Source organism: Artemia franciscana, chromosome 18, assembly GCF_032884065.1.
Source record: "Artemia franciscana chromosome 18, ASM3288406v1, whole genome shotgun sequence".
Lineage (NCBI taxonomy): Eukaryota > Metazoa > Arthropoda > Branchiopoda > Anostraca > Artemiidae > Artemia > Artemia franciscana.
Window position 1 is genome coordinate 15,137,540 of NC_088880.1, and position 13,399 is coordinate 15,150,938.

A 13,399-nucleotide genomic window follows, 5' to 3' on the forward strand; every position below is an offset into this window, starting at 1 on the left:
TATAATCAGGTCTTTGACTTATTATCATGTAATCAACAAAGTTTGCTGTCTTACCGCATATAATTACCATGCATTCACTAATACTCTTGCATTCACAACTATATTGTTATACCTACAAAATTGCAGCAGACTGTAACCATTACTGTTTTCATTTCTTTAACCAAATATACCCACGCTAGGGTACCTTCTATCTCTATTTCTACCTACCTGGGCATTTAAATCACTTAACAAAAACACCATATTTCAACCCAAGACCATGTCTATATGTTCCTTTAACTGTCTGAATCACTACTATCTCCACCAGTCGGTTCTACTTAAGAGGAAACTCAGAATAAAAGTTTTATTTACAATATTTATACACAGTATATGTACACATGATAACAACGGATCAGTAATAACATAAATTTAACAGTTGAAGACACATCTCCCATAAGATCCTAAGAAGCAGGTCCATGCCGAGACAATATTCTAGGGTAAACAAATACAGAAATCATGCTAATAGATAGCGCAGAAAAGCATTATCGCCATCTATATTTGATATCCAGGATTTAAAGTAAACATTTACCTTGCCTACTTAATTTGGTGTGTCACGGTTATAACTAAAAGCAAATTAACCGGATATCGTAAGAAAACTATTTTGTTTTTACATAACACTAGAAGATGGGATTATGAATCAGTAAATTCATATGGCAATTTGTCTTTAAAAGACCCCTTGAAATCAACAGTTTGAGCACAAAAAATACATATAATAGGCTTAGTCTGTTTACTCTAGGCACAGCCCAACGCCCGTGCATGCAAGATAAGAAAACCTTGAATTATGTTCACAAGAACAGTATTGGGACACATAAAGCTAAACTTTTCCAAGCATATTATATAACTTGTCAATTTTTCTAATTTATTGGAATATCTCCAAATATTATAAGAAAAAAACTTAGTTAGACTATGACCGAATTAGAAGTTGAAACACCCAACAGACTTAGTAGACTAAAACCCACTTGGACATTGACATGGAAGAAATAACAATATTTGAGCTCAAATTGGTCTGTTACCCATCCCATTCGCTTGTTGGAGTACTTTATGACACATTAATTGATTTCATATTTCTACGAAGCAGAGACTTTATAAGGAGTAAGCAGAGGCTTAAAACCTGAGAGTAATAGCGAAAGAAGCTGAATTCTATTCATGGATTATGTAGTGAATAAATAAAACCATTCACTTATCTTGACGAAAATAAATAATCCATTCTTGCAAAACTGGGCCATTCAAAATCAAAATACAGTATGTATATTTTCAGCGGATGAGCATAAAATGACATAAAATCATGGTAGAAGAGAAAGAGAGAGAAAGAGAGAAAGAGAGAGAGAGAGAGAGAGAGAGAGAGAGAGAGAGACAGAGAAACAGAGATAGAGATAAACAGCGTGAAGCATCTACTTAGAAATGAGGTTCCAAATTAATAAAAAAGAGTAAAAGGATATTTCATGAAGGATTTATCCTAAGTCTTTTCAAAATTTGAGCGCTAGGCAAAACTGCAAAAATTAAGCTAGGAGATTGACTCCAAAGCCAATGGGATTTTAAGCCCACAAGAATTAAAATAAATCACTCAAAGAATGAATTTTTATAAGTCAAGTCGTTTAAAATTAGCTTAGCACTCAATGAAGAAAATTTATCGCGTTTTTTGGTATGATTTTGCTTAAGCACTCGTCTAAAATAACCAAAATTCATTTCTTCTGCAAGGCGTCGAGAATAAATTACAGGCGGGGGTGGGGGAGGTTTAGTTCTCACGCTATTTATTATTAAAAAAGGCTCAGCTTCATGTGTCCCATGACAGTGAAGAATAGCTCCAAGTATCACAGCCACGGCACAGAAACACGCCACTGTTCCAATAGCACTCAATAAAACTGGCTTTTGCCTCCAAATACTAGAATTATTTACAATTGATTCACTCTCTAATACATTTACTCTATTACTTATGGTAACGTTATCAATTACATTCATAACACTGAAATCATAACCATTAAGGCGGATAAGAGGGATATTTGATGCCTTGCAAAGCGTCCGTTTAGTTTTGGCGTATAGTTCTGTCCGTACACTAATATTAGCTGCCAGGATAGGGTAAAAGGTGACATTATTCACAAAATAATCGTTAAGAGAGCCATCAAATCTGGCGGCTAAATTGAGGCGCAAATACAATGGAAAATCAAGCTCCCTCATCGCTGCAATTTTCAGATTTCCACTGAGAATTAAAACAATCCAAGGCCAACACCTGTGGGTAATATCATCCGCATCATCGAGATTATCTACAGTATTTATCATTATGTCCCTTTTTGTATGTGATTTCGATATTGGCTGCAACGCATTAACGTTAAAATCAGGACCTTCAGTTTCAGATTTATTTGGAGGAATAGATGTCTCTAAAATACTTTTATCAATTCTTGGCCAAGTGTACACAGGTGGTTTATTGCTTATAGTCTCTTGGCCCCTACGGGTACGTTGCTGTAAAAATGATGCATGGGACGAAAAACTGTCCTCCTCAGCTTTAACGCTTTCCTGAATTGTTGGAGGAAATAAAGTATAAAAAACAAATATAGAATTTATTGAGACTGGTTTATTTTCATGATGCTGAGTTGGCAAGGTGTCTCTAGCCACATAATCCTTTTTACTACTTGAATATGTTATGTTGAACGGAATCCGTTCGGAAATCTTATTTTTGTTCAATTTATGAAAGTCTTTGTTATTTTCAGGTTTAAGCAAGTTTCGATAGAAATTCATTTTCAGATTCGAGCGATTAGAGTTAAAACTCTCTTTAAAATTATTTTCTAATCTACTAAAATGATAATCAGGTGCATTTACTTTTAAAGTACTTGTAGAAAAATTTTCGTTCCTTATTTCTTCTCCATCTTCTTGAAAGGCATTTGTCTTTTGTTGAATTGTATCTTTAGAGATAGAAGAAAAATTAAAAGCTTCAACCCAAGACGCATTATTCACTTTCAGCTCAAAAGAAAATTTCCTATCTGGTTCTAGTGGAAAAACTATTTGATCTGCTAAAAGTACTTCTTGATTCCCAGGGGATATACGGGCTTCCAGTGAAGATATTTCTTTCGTGAGAGAATTTGAAGATTCACTTTTAAGTGGATTGCTGACTTGAGCGGAATTCAAATCAAATCCATGTAGAGAAGTTGTTGATTTGTAAATGTCTGCAATCTCAATCCCATCTTTTTTATCTTCTACATCTTCACTATTTTTATTTTGGGAAAAAATGGAGGGTGCGGAAACATTCCTCCTGTAATGTTCTAAATTGTTTTTTTCTTTTATGCCTAAGTCTATTGGTAGTAATCTGAAATCCAAAACTGTGTATTTTTTTCTGTCACTGTTATGTTTATCTACTGTTTGTTCATTTTTGTTTTCAGTCTTCAATGACTTTATATCCCTAGATTCAGAATCTCGAAGCGATTGAATCTTACCCTTCATTAGGGGATTTATGTCAACCATGCTAGATTTCCCTTCTGTTTGCTGGATGTCATCCCGATTTTCCAATATCTGACTAAATAAAGACTTTTCTTGTAGCCAATTAGCTATAGATACAAAACCCGAGCCTTGAACATTTTCCGACTTGTTCAAGAGGATATTCCAATTACGAGATATGGCTCTTTTCGAGTGGAAGTTTTCTTTTTCCATTTTCTTAGATGATATTGGAACTTCGCCAAATGTATCCAAAACACTAATTTCATCATATGCTTGTTCTGAATCTAGCCAAGCAGTTTCTGTTGATCCGCTTAATTGCTGGTCATATAAGGAGCTTTTCATTGGCTCTGAAGTGGTGATGCTCGGTAGAGTAATTTTCCTAGAGGCAAAGCTGTCACTAGGCAGAACCTTTTGAGGTCCAAATTGCTCTTTATGGTTGATAAGCTTAGGGAGTGTATTTTTATAAGTTTTTTTGTTTCGCTTATGAGGATCAACTACCAGAAAAAAGGCGAAGAGATCTGCAAGCTCTGTTATATTACTTACTCTTAGATCTTGTTGGATACTAGTAAAGTCTACTGACTTAGATATGTCTTTAAGGTCCTGCTTTTTCTTAAAGAAGAAAGTTTCATCATTGCTATCGCTTTTAGAAGTATTTTGAACTTCAAAACGTAAATATACTTCAATAGTATCATGGTCAGTATAGTTTGGATATGATCTTGATATTAAACTCAAAATTCTCTCGGATAATGTGCTCAAAGCATCTTTACTAGACTCAGATTTTATATCCACTGGTGATTTCTCGTTTGCTTTATCGGGCGTAAGTTCATCTTTTTTAGAAACTTGGACACTTCCGTTAATACCGAAAATATCAACATTTATGTTTTGTATAGAAAGACGGCTTTTATTTTTGAACATCGTTGGTTTCTCTCCTTTCTTTCTTACATCATAAATGTCAGACAGAACATCAGGAATATGTCCTATATCAAACGCCTTTTTTATGGTTGTTCCTGCGCTTTTTATTTCCCAGTCATCTGGAATCGGGAATTCCTTGTGGCGAAAATAAAAGGATTGATTTTCCGGGAAAATGCTTTTATTCATCCTTTTTTCATTCTGTCTTGACGGCTCATGTAAACTCTGATTTTTAAATAGTATATCTTCTAAAAAGGGCTGCGTCTTTAAACTGGTTGTGACATTTCCTCTGTTGCTATGAAAAGAAGGATCAGCAGTTGTTTCTCTTTCACCGGAACCTAAATAGCCCTCTTTTAGTTTTTCACTATCTTTTTGTAGATCAAGTGGGAGTTCAAAATTGGCTGATTTTTCTTCTAGAGTATCTGATATAAAGTTGGCAGTTTCTTTTTCTACTGGCGACCATTGTATTTTATTTAATACTTCAAGAGAAGAAAGAGACGTTGGATATGATGTAGTAAAGTCATAAGGTGTATTTTCAGTAATCAAAGTTTGTTCATCTTCGAATTGATGTTGCAGCGTGTTCTTATTTAGAATTTCCTCGTTTTGATGATGAATCAAATTTTCTAAAGAATATTTTCTACCTGTGGCAGTTTCACTCTGAAAAGCTGTTGAAAAGTTTGAAAAGGTTTTCCCTAATATATTTCCAGCAGTTTTAAAATTGGCACTAGTTTCTTCTCGCTTTCTTTCTAAACTTGTCCGTAAATAATTACCATTTTTAGGTTCCTTTCTGACTAAATAATTCACCCTGTCTATAGATACATAAACACCTTTTTGATCATTGAAGTTTTTCCTCATTTTATCTGAGTCATTGTTTATATTCAATGAGGTGAAAATTCCTCCTTTATCATTTTCAGAATTTTCCACTAAATTAACTTTCTGATATGTGTCTGTGGTCTGTGGTATACCAGTAAAAACATCCCCATGGTCTATGCTATGAGAAGACTGTAAATGCCGATTTTTTTTTGTATCTGGGTTCTTTTCTCCGGAGGTGTCTTCTCTGCTAATTGACTTAATCTCATTTTGGAATGTACTCTCATGTTTAGATTGTGGTTTTCTATTAAAACTAGCTAACTGGAATTCTTGCCGTCTATCGATGTGTGAAGAGTTATCATTTTTATCTAGATATGACCAAAAAGATCTCGAAAAAGGCCATTTCTCATTAGGTACTCTGATGTTGTCAGTAGATAAATCAGGCATTCTTTGCCGATTGTTCAAGTTTGGCATGTATATTTCTTTCCTATCAGATGTCAGGTCAACTGGAAAAGGGACACTAATAGTGCTGTCACTTTTAGAGGTTTGATTAAGTGTATTGGAAGTATGATGCCTTGCTTCTAGTTTATTTTGCCTTATATCGTTGACATTTTGATTTTCACCGTAAGAGTCAATTTGAGAAGTACTATATACTTTTAAAGCTGATTTATAACTTAGATTATCAGCTTCGTATTCAGAAAAATTTTCAGATTTAAATATTGGTAACAGTAGTTCAGTTGAATCAGAAGAAGATCCTAACTGTCTTTGATTTGTATCAGACACATTTGGATCTGGGCCGAAAGAGTTAATTTGTGTACTCTGAAGTAGTTCCTTATCATCTTTTAAAGTTGAGTAGTCAGTCCAAGGGTAATCATTATCATGAAGTGAGTTATGAAGTTCAGAAGATTTAGTTGGGGACTGACTCTTCGGTGCAAGTGATAAATAGCCAGCTAATGTATTGTCAGAATTATGGTGGGAATGAAGTTTTTCATGAGTTTCATCTTGAGTTGACAGTTCTTCTTCCACCTCAGTCGATCCATCATCTGCACTAAATGATTTTGACGTCATTGGGGACAATTCATCAACGACACTTAAAGGGTTCATTGTTTGCAGTTGCCGCCCTTGTTTGATCGATGAGGTAAGCCATTCAGTCCTCTCTGTGCTTGAAAAAGGCCGAGCCAAGTCAAACGCACCTGAAAATATTGAACAGACTGTAATTTATGTTTTAAAAGAATATAATGACTCTGTGCCGTTTTCAAAGCATGGTAAAAATACCATCAATCAAACATTTCGTTGTAACGAATTGTAAGTAAGGAGTGACCAAGTAGGTTAAGTAGGTTAAGTCTTATATACGTCTTATATAAACGTTATGAGCCTGAGAAAATTTGCCTTATTTTAGAAAAAAGGGGGAAACACCACACCCCTTAAAAGTCATAGAATCTCAATGAAAATCTCACAATCAGATTAAGCGTATCAGAGAACCATATTTTAGAGGTTTCAAGTTTCTATATGCAAAATGTGGAATTTTGTATTTTTTCATATCACGGATGCGTGTTTTTTTCCGCAGAAATGATCGTATCGACCCAGTGGTCCTAGACTGTCGTGAGAGGGCTCATTCAAACGGAAATTAGAAGTTATAGTGCCCTTTTTAAGTGACCGAAAATCGGAGAGCATCTAGGCCCCCTCCCACGCTCGTATTTTCCCAAAGTCACCGGATCAAAATTTTGAGATAGCCATTTTGTTCAGCATAGTCAACAATCTAATAACTATGTCTTTGAGGACGATTTAATCCCCCACAGCCCTAGCGGGAAGGGCTTCAAGCTATGAACTTTGCCCATTGTTTACATATAGCAATGGTTATTGGGAAGTATACAGACGTTTTCACGGGGGAATTTTGAAGGTGGGTGTGGGGGTTGGGGGTTACATGGGAGGATCTTTCCATTGAGCAATTTTTTAGGGGGGAATCGAATTTTCATAAAGTGTGGGCTAGATTTCCCAGTATTATCTAAAAAAAACTATCAAAAATTAAATAAAAAAAAACAAATTTTGCAACTGAAAGTAAGGAACAACATTAAATATTAAAACGAACAGAGATTATTACGTATATTGGGGGCTTCACCCTATCGTCAATACCTTGCTCTTTGCGCTAAAGTATTTTTAGTACTTTCGAAAGAGCTATTTATTCTATTTAAACGCCCTTTGTGTTTCAGGGATCATTCTTAGAGAACTGGAACAAAATTCAAACTTTAGCGCAAAAAGCGATCTATTCACGAGGAGGTGGATCCCCCTCATATACGTAATATTTTCTGCTCATATTAAGTTTTAATGTTGCTCCTTACTTTCAGTTGAAAAAACTTGCCTTTTCAGTTTAATAGTACCAAAGACTGATTTTTGTAAGAGTAAATCTATAAAAAATTATTATATATATATTTGATGGTTTTTTCAACACTTTTTATTTTCTTTTTATGATATTATCTTGGTTTGTAGTTCATTAGCGTTTAGTTTTAAAATGGTCATTTACATATTTTGACGGAAAACCGAGACGAGAGCTATGTATCTTTTGAATGAATCTTTTCATATGAATTTTTGATATATGAATAATACCTTTCCTGGACGGTGAACAACAGGCATCTCTGTTAGAATCTCTGGAGTCCGTGAGATTAGATAACCAAAATGGATTGCCGTTTGGATTGATGTTGGACCTGTGTTTTGATTTCTGGCTGTTGTGGCAATAGTTGCCGGATTTATTGTCCGGCGGAGGCATAAGATCTCTCAGTTTGAAGAGGCGTCGAACGGCGGATCTAGCAGAGGCAAAAGTGTCTGCTATTCCCGCAAGTGACCCGCCTGAAGAAACCCTGAGCTAATGGTAACTAATGAAATCACGCTACCCAAATTCTGAGTTTTTCTTAGACTTGCAAGTTTCCATTCAGGCTTTTGAGAAAAGTCCAAACCTAATGGATTAAACCGTAATACCAACACTTTACTGTTTTTCGGCGTTACAGTTTTCCATTTAGGTATTAAAGAAAAATCTACACTTAATAAATTAAATCACGCTACCGAAATTTACAGCTTTTTAGAATTCTATTTTCCGTTTAGACTTTTGAGTCTAAACTTTACAGTTTATTGCATTGAGGAATAATGATATTTGAATATTCGAAATATTGCATTGTCGAATTTTCTCGTTTTCCTATCCGGTTAACATTCCCTCTTTTGATTGCGAAGATTGTTTGACGGTGTGATATAACTAAGTTAAACTCTTGCATTTTGCACTTTTTACAAGACTAAATTAAATTAGTTAAGAGGAAAAGGTTAGGATTAGGAAAACTGTGTGGCGAGATTTTGCCGGTAATTGGAGTGATAAGGGGCGGCAGAGATTTCGTGGGTTCTGGATAGCTTTTACGAAAATTTGAGTGAAAGAAAAACTCATTTCCGTAACCTAGAGTAGGCAAAGTCATATGCCTAAAAATCCTATTGAGTCAGTGAGACAAACTAGGTCCAGTTTTACAGGTCAAGTTCACGTAAAACTACCAATTACTCTAAGTGACGGAGGATCTACGATTCCTAACAGGTGGACTAAATTAGAACCTTTTATGACGATACAACAAGTTTAGCCAAGGGTACCAAAGGTTACAAGCGTAGCTGAGAAATCGACGAAGAGGTGCAGTAGTTCTAACAAGGAAATATTACAACTTCAAAGTTTCTGCCCGAGGCAGTTTTGCGACAGAAAAGAGTAAGGCAAGGACAGTAGAGACCGAAGGAAAGGTAATAATAGAAGTATTGCCCGAAGTTTCAGCAAGTATTAAAGTCCTGGAAAACATGATTTCAATTCCAATGCATGCAACCCTAGTTTAATCAGCTTACAGCAGCACTGAATGTCTTGACAATAACCTCCTCCGTGCGACCTGCAGTAAATCAGTGGCAGCCAGTATTAATACGAACCATAATTAGGCCCAAGCTAATGAAAATGGTAGGAAGTAACAACATTGACTCATTTTTAAGCAGGTTTGTTAGCACCGCAATTTCAAGTGGGTGGCTGGCCTAGGTAAAGGTGGACTACGCGTTCCTAAACATATGCTTAGGGAACAGGGGGACTATCCCGTTCTATTGGGCCCTGCTTTGGAGACAATAATAAGTCTCAGTGGATGTATTTGTTGATTATAATGTGGTTAGACATCAATATTTGAGAAGTGTTCATTGACCAATGAAACGTACCGTATACGCTTCGGAAGTAGAAGATAAGAAGAAAGGGAGAATTTAGAAGGAAGCTGGTATCTAAGTTCTATAGATACATCAATCTGACCTCGCTGAGAGTGCAGGCGGAGAACCAAGCGGCAACAAACGGCCAGCCAGCTAGAGTGGTTGTGCCGTTGAAGGAATACAGGCAATTTTGAACTTTAAAGGTGGTGCAGTTCACGGAGGCAGTACCGTGCCACCTGTAGGTAGCCCTTTTGGAGAGGCAGTTTAAAACTCTAAAAGAGGCCGTTTCCTTTGCTGAAGTTAGTGCTCTAGCTTGTAAAACAATTAAACTTTGTTTGAAGACTGTTGGTACAGACAGAGAACAGCACTTCAACCAGAAAGAGAACATGCAAAAAACATGTCTTCAAAACATGAAGTCATTTTTGACAGCAAACATGAAGGAGGTGAGAGCAGTTATTAGGTGAGAGATGAGTGTAGGTACGGAAGCCAGCACGAAAGTCAACGATTAGGAAAGGGAAGAGCATAATTTTTGTGATGACACGTCAAGTTTTGTAAAGAATTGTCCAAAGAGACAAGAGCAGCCAAAGATGGCACGATAATATTTCCTGACAGATAGCTGGGAATAGCCGGATTACCAGGAGTTGGCAGGGGTAGCAGCCATGTTTCAGGGCAAAGTAAACGGAAGAAACGTCAAACTTCTGTCGGAGATTGGAGTGAACGGTACAGTTTTCCATTCAGTGTTGGTATTAGAAGAGTCATGTAGCTGGGAGGAAGCATAGAAGCTTAAGATGAGCAGGCTTATATAGTGACAAACATGAATTCCTGTGGCAGAAGTGAACGCAAGAGGAAGAGAGGTAGATGGTTTACTTGTTGAACTTCCAGTATAGGTTGCAGTCTCAGTATATATTCTCAAGTTGGGGTGTTTGTAACGACGAGGACCAGAGCAAGCAAGATAGCTGAGTCGGAAACGAATATCGACAACCTGCTGTTTTTTGGAGTAGAAACAGTACGGAAGAATCGGGGACAGAAATGTAGGGAAAGCAAGGCTGCGTATTAGAGCAAGTCAATTGGCTAAGAGTTTCCAGTGGAGCCTGAATAGAAATAAAAGATTTTTTTCCGAGTTGCAAAGGAAGGATGAAATACATAGCATAATAAAATTGGAAGGGTACCAAGAAAACTGGAAAAAGACTTGAGTAAATTGAAATGCTGTAAAAGAAGTCAGAAGGCAGTATAGGAGGTTGTTTGGGAATAAATGGGGCTAAAGGAGGCCAATAACGCCGAAGAAGGGCTATGAAAGTCTGAATAGCCAAGAAAAGTTGGAAGGAACTAAACAAAAAGTCAGAAAAGACTAGAGAGACTCAGAAGGAAGTAAAAAAAGTCAGAAAAGGAGTAAAGTAGGTCACAAGGAACAAAAGGAGGCTGGGGGGACGAAGAACGTAAAAAATGCTTATACGAATCGGAATAGCCTAAGGAAAGGTGGTGGAAGCTAAAAACGTCGGAAAAGAACTAGATTCAGTCAGAAGACTGTAGAAGAAGTAGGAGGGCAGCAAAGGAAGTCAAATTTGACTCAAGAGGCTAGAGAAGACCAAGAACTTCGGAAACGGACTATGAAAGTTAGTATAGCCTAAGTGAAGTTGGAAGGAAATAAAAAAAAGTGAGAAAGGATTACAGCCACTTGGAAGGTAGTAAAGGAAGGCAGCTGGAACTTGAAAGATGATGGACGAGATTAGAAACATTAGAAGAGACTATGAAAGTTGGTGTAGCCTGAGCAGATGTGAAGGAACAAAACAGAAATATAGAAAGGGCTAAACCTACAGCTAATTAATTAAAACATCCGAAAGAACTAGAGCGCGCCAGAAGGTAGTAAAGGGAATTGGAAAAGACAAAGAAATTCGAAGGGACTAAAGGAATTTTGAAAGACTTATTGTAATGAAATGATAATATGCCCCCCCTCTGAACACTTTTCTCCATGTACCTCTAGAAAGTCTGATAGAACTGCATTCTTTTAAGAGCTTACTGTTTTTAAGAGCTTACTGTAGACAAGACAATCACCCAAATACACACTCCCCAACACCACTTACATACCCTATTAATTGCCAATCGTTTATTTCAATAAAATTGTAGTTATTAATAGCTCATTTTTCCAGGGACCCCAATCCACGTTCACAGACTCCATTCCCGCTCTAATAACCTCAGAATTCCTCAGCATTGTGAAATTTCACCTCTGCTTCAAGCCCTAAGATAAAAGGCTCTGAGGAGACCAAATTAAATTTTGTTTCAAATTTGCATTTGAACCTTCGACGCATATATTTTTGCAAGTGATGACAAATGAAATTCTCTGGAATGTTCAACAAAGCTGGTAGCATAGGGAGTGAAGACGTTCTTATTAGTGACTTTCAAAATAGTTCTTGAAGGAATCAGAACATGTCATCATGGTAAATTAAAAGACTCAAAGACATACTTAAAAGAACGTCTATTGAGGAAAATAAAAGTTGAGGAGTTACAAGAAAAAGGATACATTACAGCTGGCACCTGTCAATCAAATTGGGAGAGGAGGAACACATTCTATATCCAGCACAAGCAGCACTTGCGGAAATGGAATTCTAGTGAAAGAAGACGACTTTGAATCATAGAATAATCAAAGAGCTCCTAGTTCAGATGATACCAAATAAAAAATTCGAGTAAAAGAGCCTTTGGCGAAGGAAGCAAGAATTAAACCATTTAAATGCAAAGTTTGCACTAAAGCATTTTTCTTATCCTCCGTGTTATCTAACCATATGAAGGCTCATACAGGTGAAAATCCTAAATGTGTGGTAAGTGCTAAACTGTTTTCATTTAGCTCTAATTTATCGACACACGTGAAGAGTCCATACCGATGAAAAAGTTTTTGATTGCAAAATGTGCTGTAAAATATTTTCTCAGAGTTCTACTTTATCCATCCGAAAAAGAGTACATACAGAAGAAAATGTTCAAATGCAAAACACCGATTAATATCTTTTCTCTAAGTTTTATTTTATCCACCCATATCTGAGCTTTCATTGGATACAATCCTTATGATTTTATGATATTCACTAAAGCCTTTTTACAGAATTCCATTTTGTCCACGCATATGAAGGTTATGAAACCACAGCCTCCTCAAGAAACTTTATTCCTCCCGACTCATTATGGCAAAATTCAGACCTCTCAAGGTGACTTGGAACACTCAACCCGGAAACATAACCCGTACATTTTAACCTAGCCAAAAAATCCTTTTATCAACACAACACAGTTAATAACAAAAAAAAAATCTAATATGGAGAATTTTCACCCTCTCAAGTCAATATAGGAAACTTGATAATGGGTAAGAGACACTGAAATAATAAGTTCAAGAAAAACATGATAGCTTGTCTCAATCAGTACAATAGCTGCAATGTTTACAAATGTAATTTTTCATGCAAAACCCGGACATGGAATGCCATTAAAAATGCAACAAGTGTTGGTGATTGAAATTCTCAAATTGCAATTTCGAATTCAACAGAATTCAAGAGAAGAAGAACTGTTGCACAATAAGTGACATATTAATAATAGTGTAAACTTTCGATCGTTAAGCTATACAATTGATGTTTAAGAAGTTTAAAAAGAAATCTTATCATTTGCACAGAAACGATATTTTAGTTCTGTTGCTATCCTTTAATATAAATTTACGTGTATTGATTCGACAGAACTAAATAATGGGAATTTAGACCCTTTAGTTTTTATCTCGAAATTGACAATAATGGGGGAGTTCTGACAACGTAGTAAAGGAAGTAGTACACATACTTTAAGCTTTTTTTGTCCAGGTAATAATTTAAAAGTGTCTTAGCCTCAAGGATTAACAGCCAAAGCACGTAGCAGAAAAGAAAAGAAAAAAAAACAAAAACAAACAAACAATATCTTTAAATCTTTATGGATTCCTTGTCACCAAGACCAATCACCCTATTTGAGAATTTCCAATGCCTCCTAATTTTGTTAGGTAACGAATTCCACTTTACTTATTACTTTG

General features: G+C 36.2%; 1 protein-coding gene across 4 annotated transcripts in view; it reads right to left on the reverse strand.

The window, feature by feature from the left end:
- Window positions 1–326: 326 nt before the first annotated feature.
- LOC136038665 (uncharacterized) overlaps window positions 327–13,399 on the reverse strand; it is a 206,537-nt gene continuing 193,464 nt past the window's right edge. For all 4 annotated transcript variants that reach the window (XM_065721938.1, XM_065721937.1, XM_065721936.1 and 1 more), the window contains one exon: window positions 327–6,374. In XM_065721938.1, coding sequence (XP_065578010.1) covers window positions 1,597–6,374 — 4,778 coding nt within the window. In that variant the 3' untranslated portion in view covers window positions 327–1,596. The remainder of the gene's footprint in view (window positions 6,375–13,399) is intronic.